The 18024-nt window shown below is 43.1% G+C and overlaps 2 protein-coding genes across 3 annotated transcripts; both read left to right on the top strand.

Moving 5' to 3' along the window:
- The first annotated feature begins 7995 nt into the window (after positions 1–7995).
- Positions 7996–11711, top strand: LOC115670403 (trihelix transcription factor GT-4-like). Of its 2 annotated transcripts, none has more exons than XM_030591660.2 (5): positions 7996–8837; positions 9166–9204; positions 9810–9941; positions 10910–11143; positions 11254–11711. In XM_030591660.2, exons 1-5 carry the CDS (start codon positions 8177–8179, stop codon positions 11454–11456), a joined length of 1269 nt encoding a protein of 422 aa, XP_030447520.2. In that variant the 5' UTR covers positions 7996–8176; the 3' UTR covers positions 11457–11711. The 2 variants fall into 2 exon arrangements, with proteins under 2 accessions (XP_030447520.2, XP_030447518.2); XM_030591658.2 differs by having other exon boundaries at positions 9154–9204.
- Positions 11712–13948: 2237 nt separating this feature from the next.
- LOC115670404 (glyceraldehyde-3-phosphate dehydrogenase, cytosolic-like) lies at positions 13949–17923 on the top strand. The gene is made up of 11 exons (XM_030591662.2): positions 13949–14086; positions 14226–14326; positions 15124–15239; positions 15348–15447; positions 15961–16107; positions 16205–16265; positions 16359–16456; positions 16598–16740; positions 16854–16937; positions 17112–17201; positions 17626–17923. Exons 1-11 carry the CDS (start codon positions 14059–14061, stop codon positions 17669–17671), a joined length of 1014 nt encoding a protein of 337 aa, XP_030447522.1. The 5' UTR covers positions 13949–14058; the 3' UTR covers positions 17672–17923.
- The last annotated feature ends 101 nt before the right edge of the window (positions 17924–18024 follow it).

Below are 18024 nucleotides of genomic sequence, written 5' to 3'. Positions count from 1 at the left end.
AACAAGTGCATAAGGCTGCAGAATGGTAACCATTCTGTTTCGTAATCAATTTCGGCGAAATTGATTTTTCTATTTCTGTTCTGGAGGAGTTTCTTAGCAAAAACACGTTTGATAACGACACAAAATTTCTGTTAAAAACAGAAATTTGTTTGATAATGGCACAAATTTTCTTCTTCTCGTGGTCGGCGGATGGTAGATGGTGGCGGGAGGACGGCGGGTGGCGGTGGGAGACAGTGGCCGGTGGTGGGAGCGAGTGTGGCGGTGGGAGGACGGTGGCCGACGATGGGAGATGGTGGCCGATGGACGGCGGGCGGCGACCAACCGGTGGCCGGCGGTGGGAGGTGGGTGGCGGCCAAAAGAGGGCGACCGGCACTGGAGACTCGGTGGCCGCGGTGGGGAGGCGAACGGCGGTGGTGGGAGATGGTGGCCGTGGACCAGCAGGCGGTGGGAGGCGGCGGATGCCCACTGGCCGCGTGGGAGGAGGGCGAGCGGTGGTGGAGATGGTGGCCGGTGGACGGCGGGCCGGCGGTGGGAGGTGGGCGGCGGTGGCGGGAGGAGAGAGGCCGGGTGGGAGGCGGGTGGCGGCGGAGAGGGTGGCCCTGCGGCCACGCCCAGGCTCGGCGGCCAAAGGCGGCGGGCGGTGGTGGGAGGAAGGAGGTCGGGGTGGGAGGCGGGAGATGGTGGTTGGTGGTGGGTGGCGGGTGACGGCCGTAGGCCGCCGGAGGGGGAGGAGGGTAGGCGGCGGCAAAATGGTGGTCAGCGGCGGCCGAGACGGTAGCAACGGTCGGCGAGCAGGCGGCGGCAGCTGATGGCGGCGGGTGAGAAACCATAGTAGTGAGGGAAAGTGATGAGAAGAACAAAAAAATTATTTCTCATTTCTGTTCTGTAAATAGAGAAGCTAAAAATTTTAACTTCGATTTATGTTCCAAACCTATTTCTAGAACAAAAATTTGTTCCAGAAATAGAAATTGGAATTTCATTACCAAACAGATTTCTGTTTCAAACCTATTTCTAGAACAGAAATAGAGAAACAGAATGGTTACCATTCGCAGCCATAAATGTCCACTGGAACGTCCGTGTATTTTATCATCAACTCGATGAATTAATTTCAAAATATAAGGCTTTCCTATTATAACAGGTTGTTCAAAAGGATCTCCCGTTCTTCCATCAAATATTCTGCTTTTTCCCGGATACTCGGGTTCAAATACCCATGGATTCACTGTTTGCTGACTGGCTTCATATAATTCAGAAAACACTAGTTTTCTCGAAGCCTCTTGCTCATTTCTCTCATCAAAGGGTGCTATTCGATAATGTCTATCTAGCAGATCCCTCGCTAACCGAGCGAGCATTCAAATATCTTAGATTTCCGACGAGCCACGTCAAATTTCCGACGAGCCATGTCAGCATCGGAAATTAATAATAAAAAAAAGAGCCACGTCAGATTTCCGGCGACCATGTCAGTATTGGCACTAAAGTAATCGTTTTTTAAAAAAGTTGACACCAAAGTGATCCGAAAAAAAGTTATGGCACCAAAATGATCTCCATACACACAACTTATGGCACTTATAGTGTCCTTTTGCCGTATAATTTGTCTTTGATTGTCGAAGGTCCATTTTCTCGAGTATGCTATGTGGCCGGCATGATTTCATGTGCGTAGTTTATGCTTTTGATGGGAAATTGATTATCAAGCGCGCGGGATTGGATAACTAATGGAAAGCTCGAACTTGGATATTGTTCTCTTCTTGTTAGGCCGTTTGTTTTCTCGTTATATGTTTGGTTACTCTTGACTTTTATCTTTCATGTGATTTGTGATAACATCCATATTTTAGGTTTTGTTTATGAAACCCTCGTTCACGTGACAAGAATGTCAAGGCATACACTCAACATGCGTTATGAGCCTACCTCCTGATCTTTTCAATATTCGGCGAGAAGAACGGTCGCTAAATGCACATAGATCACTCACTTCTACTTTAAAAATCAATGTAGATCAAAAATTGACGCGGCGACCCAATTCATTCACAACACGTAATATCTTGCTAATACCTACGGTGAATCAAGAATACTGTGAAAAAACAAAAGACTACAGAAACTCCCACATTATTCTTCTTCACATGATCGACTTTATCCACCGCATATATAACACATCAAACCCATGGCACGATTCTTCCTTTACCATTGCAACCAAAACAGCAAACACAAAAAGAACTAACTTGCAGGTAGATACACATTGGGGCAAACAAAGAGCACCCGAATTGAAAGGGAAAATCACACACACACATGCAATGTCAATCTCTTGAACTGTGCCACCAGTCCAATTTCATGAACTTTGCTCCCTCAAATGCTTCCAATATTGAGGCATGCCTCGCCCACAAAGACCAACAATGCCCCTGTGGCCTCCACATACCATGCATTTTGCCCTGTGAAAAGGGCCATTCCCAAAGGAAATTCTTCAAGATTTCCACTTGTATCTCTCCCTCAACCTCTTCCTATGTTCTGGCTCCATCTTGAGAGTGATAAGGCTTGAAATACCAATGATGGGTATATATACACATCATGAGATCTCGTCTCACAAAATTACAGACACATGAATATGTGTGTCTCTCCTAGTAGCAGCATAGAGCAAAGCAAGCATACTATGGAAGCTACATCAAGATAAAGTTTGATTAAAAAATTTCAGATGATTTTGGAGCGTTTATGCTTGTCTGCCTGACAAAGGACATGGTTACATCACGCCTTAATGAATTCTAGAATCCAATCTATGCAACGGTACTAAGCGAAACAAGACCCGACGCCGGTTCCTTAACTTCCAGCGTTTCGGACAAATTCATCTTACGTATAATATATGTGAAAGTATATCCATTAGGTAATATAGCGATCGAATTCTTAGATACCTTATCAACTAGACCTCGGAATTGATTAATAATATCATTGTACAAAGATAATTGATCTTTATGTCGAGACATATAACTAGGCCCAATGTATTTGATTGGGCAATTATTAGGTCGGGCCAAGATCAACTACATGCCTCGGCATATACTCGTTTCGGGGCCTTGGATTGAAAAGTTCGAAATGATCGGCGTGCTCGAAAATAATTCGGAATTCTGAAAAGGTGCATTTAAATGTAAATAAAACAGTACTTTATATTTCCTTATGAAACCTTGTAAGCAAAGCCCGTCGACAAATACTCGATGAGATTAGTGTTGAGTATCGAAAGAACTAAATGAAAAGCGTATGAGAGGTTGAATGCGAACAAATGATTCAAAACACGTTGATAATACTATTCTTACGGCGGGTCTAAATAAGATAATACTTTCTAATCTTTCCATAAAATACCCATGATAGCTAAATAAAGAAATAATCACTGTGTATTGCTAAACAATGGAAAAAATGATTAATAAAATATAAACAAAAAAATTGATCAACCGATCCCCAAAAACCTCTCAATTGTAAATACTAAATTCGAGTAATACTTCTCATCACGCAATAACTTAAGTATATCTCCTTACATAAAGGAAACCGCATTTTCTTTACTTTCTTCAATCGCGAGTTTTTTTTTTTTTTTTTTTCATATTTAGCACACCGATGGGCGATAACCCATTTTTTGCCGGTGCTAATCATCAGGATTAACATGTATTTTTTTTGCTAAACATCATGATTTAAATGTTCGAGCTAGCTTTTACAACTTGGTTGTTATCAGTGAATAGTCGAATACGAGCCGCGCTTTGCTTCGCAAACATCTCTCGAATCCCGAGCACGAGATTGTCCGCTCCCCATCGCTAGGAACGCTTGGGCCGGGCCGAACGAGAGCTCTAGAAGAACCCACTCCCACGATGGTTTTGGAGAAACCCTTCGATGAAGCTGAAGAAAATGTTCGACGGCGGTGGGAGCTGCAAAGAAGTAGTGAGTTGGGTCGCTTATAGTGAAGTGTTCGATGGTAGTGACGGCGGTGCCGGGAAAACGTGCACGGAGACCGGCCCACCTTTTGTTGGTAAGGTATTGCCGGACCCGGAACTTTGCAAAGGCAATTGGAGAAGACAGATTGAGCTTCGCCGGCCACCCTCGCCGGCCAGATCTACCCTCGCCGATGAAGAAGATAAACAGTAATAGGGGCAAAACAGGAATATTAAAACTAAAAATTGCCAAAGCTCTTTGCAAAAAAAAATTTATCAAACACTACTTAGGCCAAAGCAGCTTCACAAATTTTTTTTTACCAAACACCACTTACATTTACCCAAGTGACTTTTACCTAAAAGTATTTGCATTCCCCCAAGTTGCATTTGAAAAACCGAATCAAACGGGCCCTAAGTACAGGCGCCAAGGAGCATCATGGAGGGTCGTTCGAGAATGGCAATGGTGGAGGACGGCGCATGGAGGACTGGCTAGCATCTCCTGATCAATTTTTCAACCTGACTGACCTCATGGTGATCATGTAGAAAACTGCAAAAATTGTGCATCCGGTGACATGTTTAATCAGACAAAGGATATAGATGATTTATGAATATTGGTCTAACATGCAATGTGATTCTTAAAATTTTAATTTGTTCAATATAATCCATGAATTTTATAACATTGAATATTTTCATATAGTATTGAATAATATTTGAGGATGAAATTACATATTAAATTAAAGTTGATGAATCATATTAAATAAATTAAAAGTTTAGGAATTATATTATATATTGGACCAAAAATTCATGACCGTGTCATTATCCCTCGTATAACAATATGGGGAAATTTTTAAATAGGGGCCCAAAGTGCCATTGTTTTATCAAAAGAGGACCCGAAGTGAACTTTATATTAAAAAACAAGTAGTCATTTTGTCAAAGGGGCTCATTTGGTGAATATATGCATCTCCGTTCATATTAAACTGGTCCGTGAGTATTTTTGTCAAAGGCGTTTTAACTTTTTTTTCACTCTTGTTTCGTGAATATATGCATCTCCCGTTCGTATTCCGGCTGCCGATCAAGGGTATTTTCATCAAAGGCGTTTTAATTTTTTTTTTTCACTCTTATTCCTGTTCATCATCTTCTCTTCGTTTAACCAGAAAAAAAAAATCTTCTTCTTCGTTAAGCATTAGATTAACGTCGTCCAAATCGAGGCGCTAGAGGGAGGCCAGTTCAAGGGCAGAGGGGGAGCCGGAGAAGCCGTCAAGCCGGGAGCGACGGTGGGAGGAGGGGACGAGGAAGGCGACGTGGGCGTCCCCGGTCGCAGTCCTGGCAGAGGACGAGGTTGTCGGTGGAGCAGCGGGCGGAGGCGCAATTGTCGCAGATCTGGGAGCGGAGGTGCTCGCGAGGGAGGAGGTCGGCGGAGTGGAACTTGGTGGTCGCAGAGAAGGCAGAGTTTGGCCGCCTCGCTTCCATACTTTTCTTTCTTTTTTTGCTTTTCTTTTCTTCCCCTATACTCATCTTCTTCTCCATGGATCTTCTTCCTCCCCAATTTTGCTTCGCCATGGTACTGTCGGGGAGCATTCTCCCCGGTGCGACCTCGGATTCAACCACTTCACAAACAAACACCATGGCTGTCTCTTACATTCGCGCTCGCGCTGAAACCTCCGCTTAATTCAGAATTTTTCGCGTGAAGGATGAGTGATGATGTACACGCAAAACACTTCGAAAAAGAGAGAGATGTCGTATTTTGCGTTCTTCATGTGCCTATTTGAAACAATCCCAGCAATCCTTACCCAAAAATTGATGAGCCCCAATTTCGCCTTTCATCTCGCGGAAACTTCTCTCTCGTTTGCTACTCATACGTACGCCATAGTTGTAGGTAAATTTCTCTGAGAACACAGAAAATGGTGTGCCCCAATTCCGGTGTTCTTCATCTGGGCAATGCCTGTCTTCAACATTGACGAAGAAGATGACGAACAGGGACACCATGGCTCGGATCCAGAAGAAGTTGAACAAGGTGAAAAAAGAGAGAGAAAAAAAATGTCTTAGGACGAAAATACCCCTGATAGGCTGCCGGAATACAAACGGGAGATGCATTTGTTTGCGGGTCGGCGAGTCAGGTCCTTATTTGAGACAAAATGATTATTTCGGATCTTTATTTGAGATTAAATGACTATTTTAAATTTTTATTTAAAATAAATTTCATTTCGACTCCTCTTTGAAAAACGATGACATTTCGTGCCCTATTCCGGATTTTTCCCTAACGATCTGATTTTCATGGGAAGATGATGAACTTTCGAAAAATCACCAAAAACCCCAAACTCATTACATTTACCCTCGAACTTTTTTGGACAAATGAACTTTCTTTTTAGACACATTTACCCAATGTATTTAGTCCATGGCATTTTCGCTTTTTGCTTTTCTTTTTTTCTTTTTTTTTCCTTTCCGCGAGGGGGCCCTCGGCTGCGAGCGAGAGCGGCCCTCGCCGATCCGGCGAGGGCGGCCGCCGCTCGACCCAGCAGGTCGACCCGCTCGCCGCCTGCCGGCGGAGGGTCGCCCGCCGCCTGGGCGAGGCCGCCCTCGCCGCCGCGAGGCGACCCGCCGCCGCCCGCCGGCGAGGTCGACCGCCCGATCGCCGAGGGCCGCCCGCCGCCCGCCGAGGGCGACCGCCGCCGGCCGAGGTCCGCCTCGCTCGCTCGGCGAGCGAGGCGCCGCCGCCGCACGGCGCCGCCTCGCTCGGCGAGCCGCCGCGCCGATCTAGCGAGGTGGACCACGCGCACGCCGCGAAAAATATTTTGCTAGCCGAAAGGCTTTTTCATATTGGTCGCAGAGGCACCGGAAAATTATGTTCGAGGGCAAACATTTCGGAAAATGAGCCCTCACGGAAAATATTTTGAAAAAAAAAAAAAAAAGAAAGACAAACGAATACCCATTGACTAAATACATTTTGAATTTTATTTAAAACAAAGTTAATTTCGGATCCTCTTTTGAAAAAATGATAACACTTGACGTCACTATTTGGAATTTTTCCTAACGATCTGATTTTCATGGGAAGATGATGAAACTTTTCCATGCTTTTGTGATCCTCACGGTGAAGGAGACTGCAAAAGTAGGGTCCACTGCCACGTGGAAGCGCATGGCACGACCTTTATCCACTTTCCCTCCTCGTCTCGTTACGATTACAGCAAGAAGAACAATAGTTAATACCAACCAGTGCAACCACATTATCTCCCGAAATAAAAGGAATTTCTATTTTCCCTTCCTAATACTTTTCACATTCTTTTTTTTTTTTATCAAGTTCATGAATTTCTAAGAATTTATTTTTTAAGATATCCAACAAAACCCTTCTACTTCCACAAATTTTTCTAATTAAGTCCATTCAGCAAACATGACTGTCAAACTGCATTAAAATATGATGCGGATTAAATCTAAAAATGCCTACAAGGATGAGGATTTATATGGAAAATTTCAACTAATATAGATAATGCCGAAGTGTATTAAGGGTAAATTCAGCCAATGTGGATAAATTTTTTCCAATGTGGACATCACACGTCAGATAAATTTCATCCTCGTCAATGACGACGTTGTTCGATATATCACCACAGCTGGACCTTGCTGGATTTAGCATACGAGGGACTTGATTTGGAAAATTTATGGAAAAGGAAAATTGGACAACTAAAAAATGGGAAAGTAACACAAATGGTTCATAAACTTTGATCAAATGTGTAATGTAGTTCATGAATTTTTAATTTGTTTAATGTGGTTCCTAAATTTTAGTCTAATGTGTAATTTAGTCCTTGAACTTTTAATTTGTTCAATGTGATTCCTGAAATTTTGATACATGTTCAGTTTAGCCCCTAAACTTTAGCCTAGTGCTGTCTCTGATCTTGAAAAAAAACGAAAGAACGATATTGAATATCTGCATATAGTTCGGCGATTACATTGAACATATATCAAAAGTTCATGGATCACATTGAATAAATTAAATATTCAGATGCCATATTGCACATTAGATCTAAATTTGGAGATCATTTGTGCTATTATATTTGGGTGAAAATGGCAAAAACGCAAAAATTGAAGTGAAAATAGAATTAAAAGGGTAAAAAAGAAAGAGGAGAGAAACTACTCCGACAGACAGACACAGTCAACTTTTCTCTCTCCTTCCTCCTCCTCCTCCTTCTTCAGTCAAGGACACCGCGCTCGAATCCTTCCCTGCCTCCCCAACAGAAAACGAGAATCAAGATCAGTCCTTTACCTTCTCCGCCGGAGACCCGACCGATCCCGGCGCCATGTACCTCCCCGACAAGCCCCACCCCGGTCCCACGGATTTGTCGGACCGAGAAATGATGCTCCAGGTGGTCACCAGCGACCCTCTCTCCCACCACCCCGCCCACCACCACCCCCACCACCACCACCCTCACCAGCAGCAGCAGCAGCAGCAGCAGATGATCCTCGCCGACAGCAGCGGCGGCGAGGACCCGGAGCCCGAGCCCGGGCCGGAGCTCCTCCGGGCGACCAAGAAGCGGGCCGAGACGTGGGTCACCGAGGAGACGAGGAGCCTGATCGGGTTCCGCCGGGAGGTGGACGGGATGTTCAACACGTCCAAGTCGAACAAGCACCTGTGGGAGCAGATCTCCTCCAAGATGAGGGAGAAGGGCTTCGACCGCTCGCCCACCATGTGCACCGACAAGTGGCGCAACCTGCTCAAGGAGTTCAAGAAGGCGAGGCACAGCCAACAGCAGGAGCAGCAGCAGCAGCAGAGCGACAAGGGCGGTGCCGGGTCGGCGAAGATGACGTATTACAAGGAGCTGGAGGAGCTGCTCAGAGATAGGAATAGGAACGGGGGCGGCGGCGGCGGCGGCGGTTGCTGCGGCGGGGCCGGAGGAGTCTTTGGGGGGTCTGCTCCGACGCCGCCTAAAGTCGACCCTTTCATCCAGTTCTCCGACAAAGGTGTGCATATCGAAATGCCAAGTGTTTTTGTATGCCATGCTCCGTTTATTTCTATGTTTGGAATTAGAATAACATTTTATTTGGCTGTGGGAGGAGGGGCACATGAAAATAGCAGTTCAACTGTTTGCCAAACGGCCAAAGGGCGTTGATGCTCCGCATTTTGTGTTTCATAGCCTATTTTGTTGACTTTAGCGTTTTGGTTTATTAGTGAGAGGTGTTTGAATTGCAAGAACCTGTGATATTTTTCTTTTGAGCTTCTACTCTTGTTGTGCTAGTCAAATGTGATCGCAAGGACGAGAACTTATGACTGTTTCAGTTGACGTTTCAGGTTTCGATGATTCCGGCATCCAATTCGGACCCGTGGAAGGTACTTCCTGCCAAATCTTGAGAATGTGAAGCAGTGTTTTGTTCCCATTATTTTGTTTTCTTCATAGGCATGCAAAAATTTAGATTTGAATTGCCCATGTGCGGTATGGATCAAGTCGTAGATAATTAGTCAAACATTTGTGGAAACTTGTTGAGAGTGGAATATGAGGTTGAGAACTGATGAAGGGACTTCATCGGACACTAGGTGGGCTCGACCGGACTTCCCTTGAGTATGCCATTATTCAGAACAGGCTATTTTATAGATTAAAGGAATGCACAGAATGTCCATGGAAGCCTGTGTTTCTCAATACGAGGCAGGTTTAAACAGTGTCCGCAAGATTTGTATCCTCTCGGTAATTGTCTTATTGGACACAAAATTGATTATCTAGCCTGCTATTGAATTGGGTCGGGAAAAGTACCTCTCCTGTTCTTGTTCCTTACATTTCGCTATTACTCAGCCATGAAGGTGAAACTTCTTATGATGCTATGAAGAACCTGGATCATTATCGCTTTATGTTGCTTGTATGGTAGGCTATATTTGCAAAGCTTGCTGTACATTACTTCTTGCACTTTATCTAAATTTCTCCGACGATTAATTGCTTACAGCTAGTGGACAGACAACCGTCAACATGGACAGGCAGTTAGATCAAGATGGTGATCCTCTTGCTATAACTACTGCTGATGCGGTGGAAGCCAGTGGAGTTCCTCCTTGGAACTGGAGAGATGCCCCTGGAAATGGTAGGCATCTAAAATTCTTACCGGAAGTTCACATTTACTATGTGTCATTGATCTCCCGGAAAGTGCAGTTATTGAGTATTGTAGTTGGTTTAATTTCTAGAAATAAGGTGTTTGTTGGTGAAAAACACTTTGATCGAACAAGTAGCTGTAATTCTGCATGCGGCTTTCTACATTGTGTTTATATTTTAAAGTCAGTGCTTAGACACGATCATTTGCGAGAGTTCGTGCACATCATCTGGTTAATCATTGATCTGTGGTGTGGACTATAAGTCCAAATGTCACAAGTTATGGTAATCATATGGGGCAGCAACTCAAAAGTCCTGATAAGTTTTATTTCCAGATCTGGTTTGATGCAGTTTATACCAATACACTCCAATTTCCCACTAACATCGGGAAACGATTTGTCTGAAAAGGATTTATCATTTTGTCAATGAATAAAGAAGTTCTTTTTTTGCACATCTCTTGATAATTCCAATATGAGTTGAAGATTGTGACAGCTTGCATTAGGCATCAAAGTGCAGATTAAGATATTAGATGTTTGTGGCACTTTGTTCGATAGGATGTAGGTGTAGCCTGCAGATGACAGCCAGGACTGATTCTCAAAGGAAATTGGATATCTTCCACCACAGCTCTTTTTCCTGAAACCTTAGCTAAAAGTACCTTTTCACTGGTACTGCATGTATTCTTTCAGTTCTGACAACCTTTTTCATGTTTTAAAATTTAAGAAACACCATATGTACTTGTTCTACAGCTGTTTTGATATTATTAAATTTTAATGCCCAAAGTTAGCTTCTTGTAATTTATCATGTACCATAAACAATTGACAGTAGAGCTAGTGACTTGTGTTGTATTTCGTGTCTTGGCAATGTTAAAGGGAAAATGGCCTGACTTGGTGATTGAAAAGTAACCCATAATTGGATGTGTTAACTTGTCTTCTGTGTCTGATCATTTAGCACTTTTAATGTCAGTTATGGCAGGAGGGGACCAGTCATCATATGGAGGGAGAGTTATTACGGTCAAGTTGGGCGACTATGTGAGAAGGGTGGGTATCGATGGAAGTGGAGACGCAATCAAAGAGGCAATCAAGTCGGCGTTCAGATTAAGAACTAAGCGGGCGTTTTGGCTGGAGGATGAGAACCAGGTTATTCGGAGCCTCGATAGAGATATGCCTATAGGAAATTACACCCTCCAACTTGATGAAGGTATTTTATAACTTCAACACCTCAGATCACTGGTGTTTGATTATTAGCCGATTATTTGAGTACTTGATAGTGATTTGCACAATATGATGAAGAAGTTGTGACTTTGGCAGGGATCACCATAAAAGTCTGCATGTATGATGGATCTGATCGGATAGAAGAAAAAACACTATACACTGAAGAGGATTTCCATGATTTTCTCACACGCAGTGGTTGGATAGGTTTAAGAGAAGTAAATGGCTACGGGAGCATTAGTAGTATCGAAGATCTGCACTCTGGTGTGATGTATGAGGGAGTCAGAATTCTGGGGGATTAGTAATTTGTAAATTTCCTTACTCGTAGATCGTCAAGCTGCTACTGTATTTTTTCTGCAGTGGCAATACACCAATTTCGTCACTAATTTTGTAGGAGCCAAGCAATGCAAGAGATTATGAACAGATGTATCTAGTATCTACTTGGTCATTGTATGTTCTCCAAAATGTTAGATACTGTATAGTTGGTGTCGACTTTGTCGCAATTGTGGATAGAAAATCTGTTACCCTCAGCAATATTATGGAGTGTGCTTCTGACTTTTCATGTTTTTCTGGTCATTTTGGTCCTACTTCTGTCGGGGGAGAAAAGTTTAAACAAATTAAAAGTACTCGACAATGAAACCTTCTATCCTCTGTGTTGGTGTTAGCAGAAAATATATATGAGGAAGTCTCCTGCTGCCGCTGTTTGTGTCTCTCATTTATCTCATATTGTTGGGCACATAACCATTTCAGCCTGTACTGTTTTTGGTTCAAAATCTGCAATAGCACTCCTGGATGGCAATGATGTACTGCTAGACATTGGTTGATCAGTTATGACATACAAAACAAAATGTCTTCATGTCTGCATCACTCTGGTTAGGCCACTCACTTTCAGCATTAGCATTCAAGAAAACAATGCCAAAAGGTGATGAAGAACAATGGGGTCCTGGTGATCTTTCAGGTGATCTTCGAAATGCCTAACATTGCTTGTGTAAAGAATGCAAAGATGACGATGCAAAGCATGACTTCTTCCGTTATGTCATCCTTCTTTTGGAGTTGGCATGGTTAAAGCCACCCATCATGATGTGTGAGTACCTTGTCTTTTCTGCAGTTATTTCCCTTTTCTTGTTAACTTTGTGTGCAGGGGGTATCACATTGGTGGATCCAACACCTAATCTATGTGTTTCACACTCATGCGCATGGCATTGGTGTTTTTCTTCGTATTGGGAAGTGGAGATGCCATATTTGGCCATTGTGTTGTTCTGTTTTCATTGGAGTGTGTGTAGCAATCTGAAAAAATCTCCTTTTGCTGACAAGGTCATCGAAAAGACAGTTTCTTGGAGCAATGTACCTTGCTTTTCTAGGTTGGCAATGTTCACCACTGAATAATTATGGGACTATCAAATTCTCTGTGTATACAAAATGTGGGGGAAAACAAGTCTCTGTGCTTAAGGAAAAATAGGAATCATCTTCAGGTAAAATTATAAAGGCAAGAAAACAAGTAAACAGGAGGAGGTAAATGACTAAATAGAGTGGATGACGAGCATGGTTAATGTTGCAAAAAGGGAAAAAGAAAATGTTATTTTATCCTAAATTATGCCCACCACATCACCCATATCCCAAATTTTTTATCGTGTTTTTTTACACCGCTACAAATTTGGGTTATTGACGACAAGAAAGAAAGTTTGGAGTAATAATGTTATGCTGAGCAAAGTTTAGGATCTTTTGTGGTGGCAGAGTGTCTTTTAGTTACATCAGTACAAGTTTCGGATTTTGACAACACAAAAAAAAAATCGAGGTATTATTTCATAATACGCATAATTTAGAGTTTTTAGTGATATTTTCTAAAAGGAAAAGGAAAAACAAAACTTGGGCTCAAGGGATCAATTGGATTGTGGGGCACATATATTGAAAAGGGGAGAAGGACAGACCTAAGAAGAAAGAACCTTGAGAAACTCAATGGGAATATGATTTGTCGTCCTTTTGTACCATGTTCTGTCATTGGAGACTTTTGGGGGCATGGGCATATCCAGAATTCCTTATCAATGGAGCCCCATTCCTGGTTCCATCATCAACAGAATCGCACCCAATCAAACAACCTAATCTAATTTCACATCTTATATATATATAATAAAATGGTGATTAACCCAACTTAGATACACCTTATACACGATTCAATTAAAGATATAAATCATCTCTTTTGCATAACCAACTCCATCGAGATCGAAAGGCGAAACAGCAAATGCCGACACACGACTGGCTCATACGGATACCACTATCAATTGATTTTTCGGAACGTCTCGCTTTTCGTTCGTTTCCCATTAACATCGAATTGTTTTCTTTAACAAATATAAGGTGTCGGGTCGATTTAAAAATATAGACAAAAAAAGGGTGGATTTTACTATCAATCTCGCATCTGACAATTACATGAAGTCGTTCATATACATATATATATATCATCTTATGGATTTTTACGTGCCCAATTAAACTGAGAATCTAAACGGTTCCGATGTCACGTATACTTCACAACATCGCGATCGTTCTCCTTTGCCATTTTTGGCATCATGCACGTGATCTTTGGCCACACTGTTTTTTGTTTTTTTTTTTATCTCCTCGTGCGGCCACGTCATCCCCTTCACGCACATCATCTGACCAGGCAACGCAAAACACTCTGTCTCTCTCTCGTAGTCCGTGATTGATTTGACGGCCCCACTTCCATTTCGCCTCGACAAATCCGCCCCTCCCTCCTCCCCCTCCAATTTATAAACACCCCCTCCTTCCTCCTCCCTCCCTCCCCTCCGCCCTCTCGCGTTCGCAACCGCCACCTTCTGCTCCTTCCTTCCTTCTTCTTCATCATCATCTGCGCCGCCATTTCCGTCCGTCTCCGGCAGCGCTCCCGATTCCGCAATGGGGAAGGTCAAGATCGGCATCAACGGTGCGTGCCAATCGTCTCGTCTTTTCTCTCTCTGTTTTCTGGCTTTGATCTCTCTCTCTCTCGCGCGCGCGCCCGCGCGCCCCTCCGCCCCCGCCGCTGTCGTTGTCTGATCGCTCCGTCGTTTTCTCCGGTTGCGAAGGTTTCGGCAGGATCGGCCGATTGGTGGCCAGGGTGGCGCTCCAGAGGGACGACGTCGAGCTCGTCGCCGTCAACGACCCCTTCATCACCACCGACTACATGGTACTCTCGCTTCTCTCTCGCGACTGCGTGTGCCTGCGTGTTCCTGCGTGTTGTGCTGCGTCGCGATGCTGCTACATTGGGCCGATGGTTCGCTCTCGAGAGTAGTTTTGAGATCGGTCGGTTTCAAGCGATGTCCGTATCGAAGTAAGAAATAGAAAAAAAGCGTTGCAGTGCAGAATGTTCTACAAATCAGAAAAGATCTCCGAATCATCAACTCGTGGATGCTCTGCCTGATATATCATCTTCATGCTGATTTGTTGAACATTCTGCGCTGCAACCATTCTGATTTTTTGCTTCTTTTTTTATTTGTTACTTGAATAGTCTGGTGCCTCTTGTGTTAGATGTCTGATCTGAGGCCGGAGTGGCCTGCAAAGGAGTCGTGTTCCTTTCGTCCGGTTTAGTGTGATCTCCGGTTAGCGATAGGCTGAATCTGTCAAGCCGAGGCTTCTGCTAGATTTTGTGCTGTCCTATTAAGTTTGGTCGGAAACTGTCTTGGTTGACTCTACTGGACTGTGATGAGACCTTGTGCAGAGCATTTCTATTGTCTAGTTACTCATAGGACGGAATTAGGGAAGCTAGTGGAGAATTTCGGAACTCACCATTACATAAGCGAGGTAGATTGTGATGAAAGATCACCGGCCGTGGAGTAAACTGCCATCTGGTGAAACTTTTAGTTGTGGAACTTTAGAAGAAGAATCCCGTCTCCTGTGCTGCTTGTGTGCAACATGATTGTAGCATATGACCATGCTTTGGAAATCAGCATCTGCTTACCGGTGATGTTGTGTGGAATTATGCAGACCTATATGTTCAAGTACGACAGTGTTCATGGTCAATGGAAGCACCACGATATCAAGGTCCAGGACTCTAACACCCTTCTCTTTGGCGAGAAGCCAGTCACCGTCTTTGGTGTTAGGTAAACTCGCACCCTTAGTTTTGTTTTCTTAGCTTTCAGTTGTGATCTTTATCCCTCGTTGGATTCTTAAGCAAGTGGGATATCTAACGGTTGATATCATTTCATCAGAAACCCTGAGGAGATCCCGTGGGGTGAGACCGGGGCTGAATTCATTGTTGAATCCACTGGAGTTTTCACCGATAAGGACAAAGCTGCTACTCACTTGAAGGTTTGTTGTCTGCTCCTCTTTTAATATAAAGCATCTGGCCTGTTGATGAAGTTAAAAGTACATCATAGTTTAGTTTAATGGTATGATTGGTAAGGTGCTTCTCAGATGATCTTCTTCAAATTGTAACGGCTGTTTTGCTTAAATTCATTTCCAATATGTCGGTTTTACTGGCATGTTAACTTTTTAAGAAAAGAACATTGGCCAGCACTTTTTGTCTGTCTCCCGTATTTGTTCAAGTTGAATTTGCAAAATAGCTTAGAAGGAGATTTTAGAATCTTTAGTTTTCTCTAAGCCATTCTCTTTTTTTAACCTGAGCAATCTTTGGCTGAACTTGTCAACACACTAGTTTATTGGGAAAATGACATGTTTTCATCCTTTTCTAAGTTCTAATTCGTAAACCTCGTCGAGAATAGATTTTAAACAGTGTTTGTTTTTGAAGTGGACACAGCTTCTTTACCTCTCGTCATGATAAACTCTTTGCATTCTCATGTTGCTGTACGATATGACTGATAGGGTGGTGCCAAGAAGGTTGTCATTTCTGCCCCTAGCAAGGATGCTCCCATGTTTGTTGTGGGTGTCAATGAGAAGGAATACACACCTGACCTTGACATTGTCTCCAATGCTAGCTGCACTACTAACTGCCTTGCTCCATTGGCCAAGGTACTTTGGTGTCTAACTTGGTCAAGGGGATTGTTATCTTTGTAAATTGAGTTGGTTTTCTTTTGACACTCTGTCATCTTTGACTTTTACCTGTTAGGTCATCAATGACAGATTTGGTATTGTTGAGGGTCTCATGACCACTGTCCATTCCATCACTGGTGAGTACTATCAGATTGCATTCATAAGTTGCTGAGCCATCAGTTTTGGTAGAATTGTGTGGAACGTTAATTGATATACCTCATGTGATGTAGCCACACAGAAGACTGTTGATGGACCATCAATGAAGGACTGGAGAGGTGGCAGAGCTGCTTCTTTTAACATTATCCCTAGCAGCACAGGTGCTGCCAAGGTACTAATAATCTGTGAATAATGAATACTTGTGCCCATCTCTTGGTTGCTCTGCTCAAGTGTACAATCCTGTTCTGTGGTAGTCAATGTATGTTTTTGTAAGGTTACTTGTTTACATCCATGTACCGGTTCTTTTTTTCAGGCTGTTGGGAAAGTGCTTCCCGCACTAAATGGGAAGTTGACTGGAATGGCTTTCCGTGTGCCTACTGTTGATGTCTCAGTGGTTGACCTTACTGTGAGACTTGAGAAGGCTGCTTCTTATGACGAGATCAAGGAGGCAATCAAGTGAGATCAACAATGTTCCATGATCCTTTTTTCCATCTCTCTTTCTCTGTCTCCATAAAGACTTGCATTACAATCTAATTTTCATCTTATTTTCTGTTTCTTTCTCTGTCTAGGGAGGAATCTGAGGGCAACCTGAAGGGAATTCTTGGTTACACTGATGATGATGTTGTATCGACCGACTTTGTAGGTGACAACAGGTGAGGAGACTTACATTATGCCATTCATGTCGCGTTCTTTGTTTTTCCTCTTTAATTCACTCATTTTCGAATTCCTGACGATTTCTCCCTTGTGGTGGAGTCTGATGGATGCCTAATTTTTCTATGTTGTTGTCGTGCATAGCTTGGTTTCTAAATGTAATGCCTTTTGTCCAGGTCAAGTATCTTCGATGCCAAGGCTGGAATTGCTCTGAGCTCTAACTTTGTGAAGCTTGTCTCTTGGTATGACAATGAATGGGGTTACAGGTAAAACTCCTTCCTGTCCTTTTGTATTGTAGTGTGTGAAAACAAATTGGGCGCACTTTCCCTTCTTAAAGTCGAGTCATGCGTTGGTTGAACATGGCGCACTTTGGGAAGTACTCTTAACAATTGCTGAAATCATCTATGCTACCTTTAATTTGAAAAAGAAGGTTATTTTCATGGCTTGTTGTAAATTCACTGCACTTTTTTTTTTGGTCGAAAAATTCGACTGCAATTTAACTAAGCAATTTTTCCGTAGTTTTGTTTTCTAGACTGCATTAAACTGCAGTTTGTTGAATTGTTGAGCTCCCAAGATAGTATGAGGATGTATACTTCTTTTCTTGCCTTACATGCGCTCTCTATCTAATCTCTATGCATATTATGCCGCTTACATGCTGCTATTTGTTTCCTTTTTTTTTTTGTCTTGCAGCTCCCGTGTTATCGACTTGATCTGCCACATGGCCTCCGTTCAGTGAGCATTTCTTGGACCAGACTCGGATCTCGTTAGAGGATTTTCTTCTTTCCGGCCCTCTTTCATTTCTCGATGGAACTCATGCATCTTTAAGGTTTAGAGAGAGAGATTTTTGGAATAATTCGAGTTCTTTCTACTAATTATGGCAATGTGACACCCGTCCTATGAGAAACTTATGTTCCCGTCCTTTATTCTCCAAGCAAAATATGAATGGAGTAACTGTACCGATTGTCATTTTGATGACGACATCTTTGTTGCATCTATTTTTGGTTGACAAACTAATGCTTGCATGAGCAAATGAATCCAGTCACTGAAAAGGAGTGCATGCTCAGAATCTCAGAAGCCATAAAAGAAGAA

This window comes from Syzygium oleosum, unplaced genomic scaffold (assembly GCF_021117445.2).
Source record: "Syzygium oleosum isolate NSW1041296 unplaced genomic scaffold, Sole_v2.1 Sole_v2.20, whole genome shotgun sequence".
NCBI classification, from domain to species: Eukaryota; Viridiplantae; Streptophyta; class Magnoliopsida; order Myrtales; family Myrtaceae; genus Syzygium; species Syzygium oleosum.
This window is presented reverse-complemented; position numbering and strand designations above follow the sequence as displayed.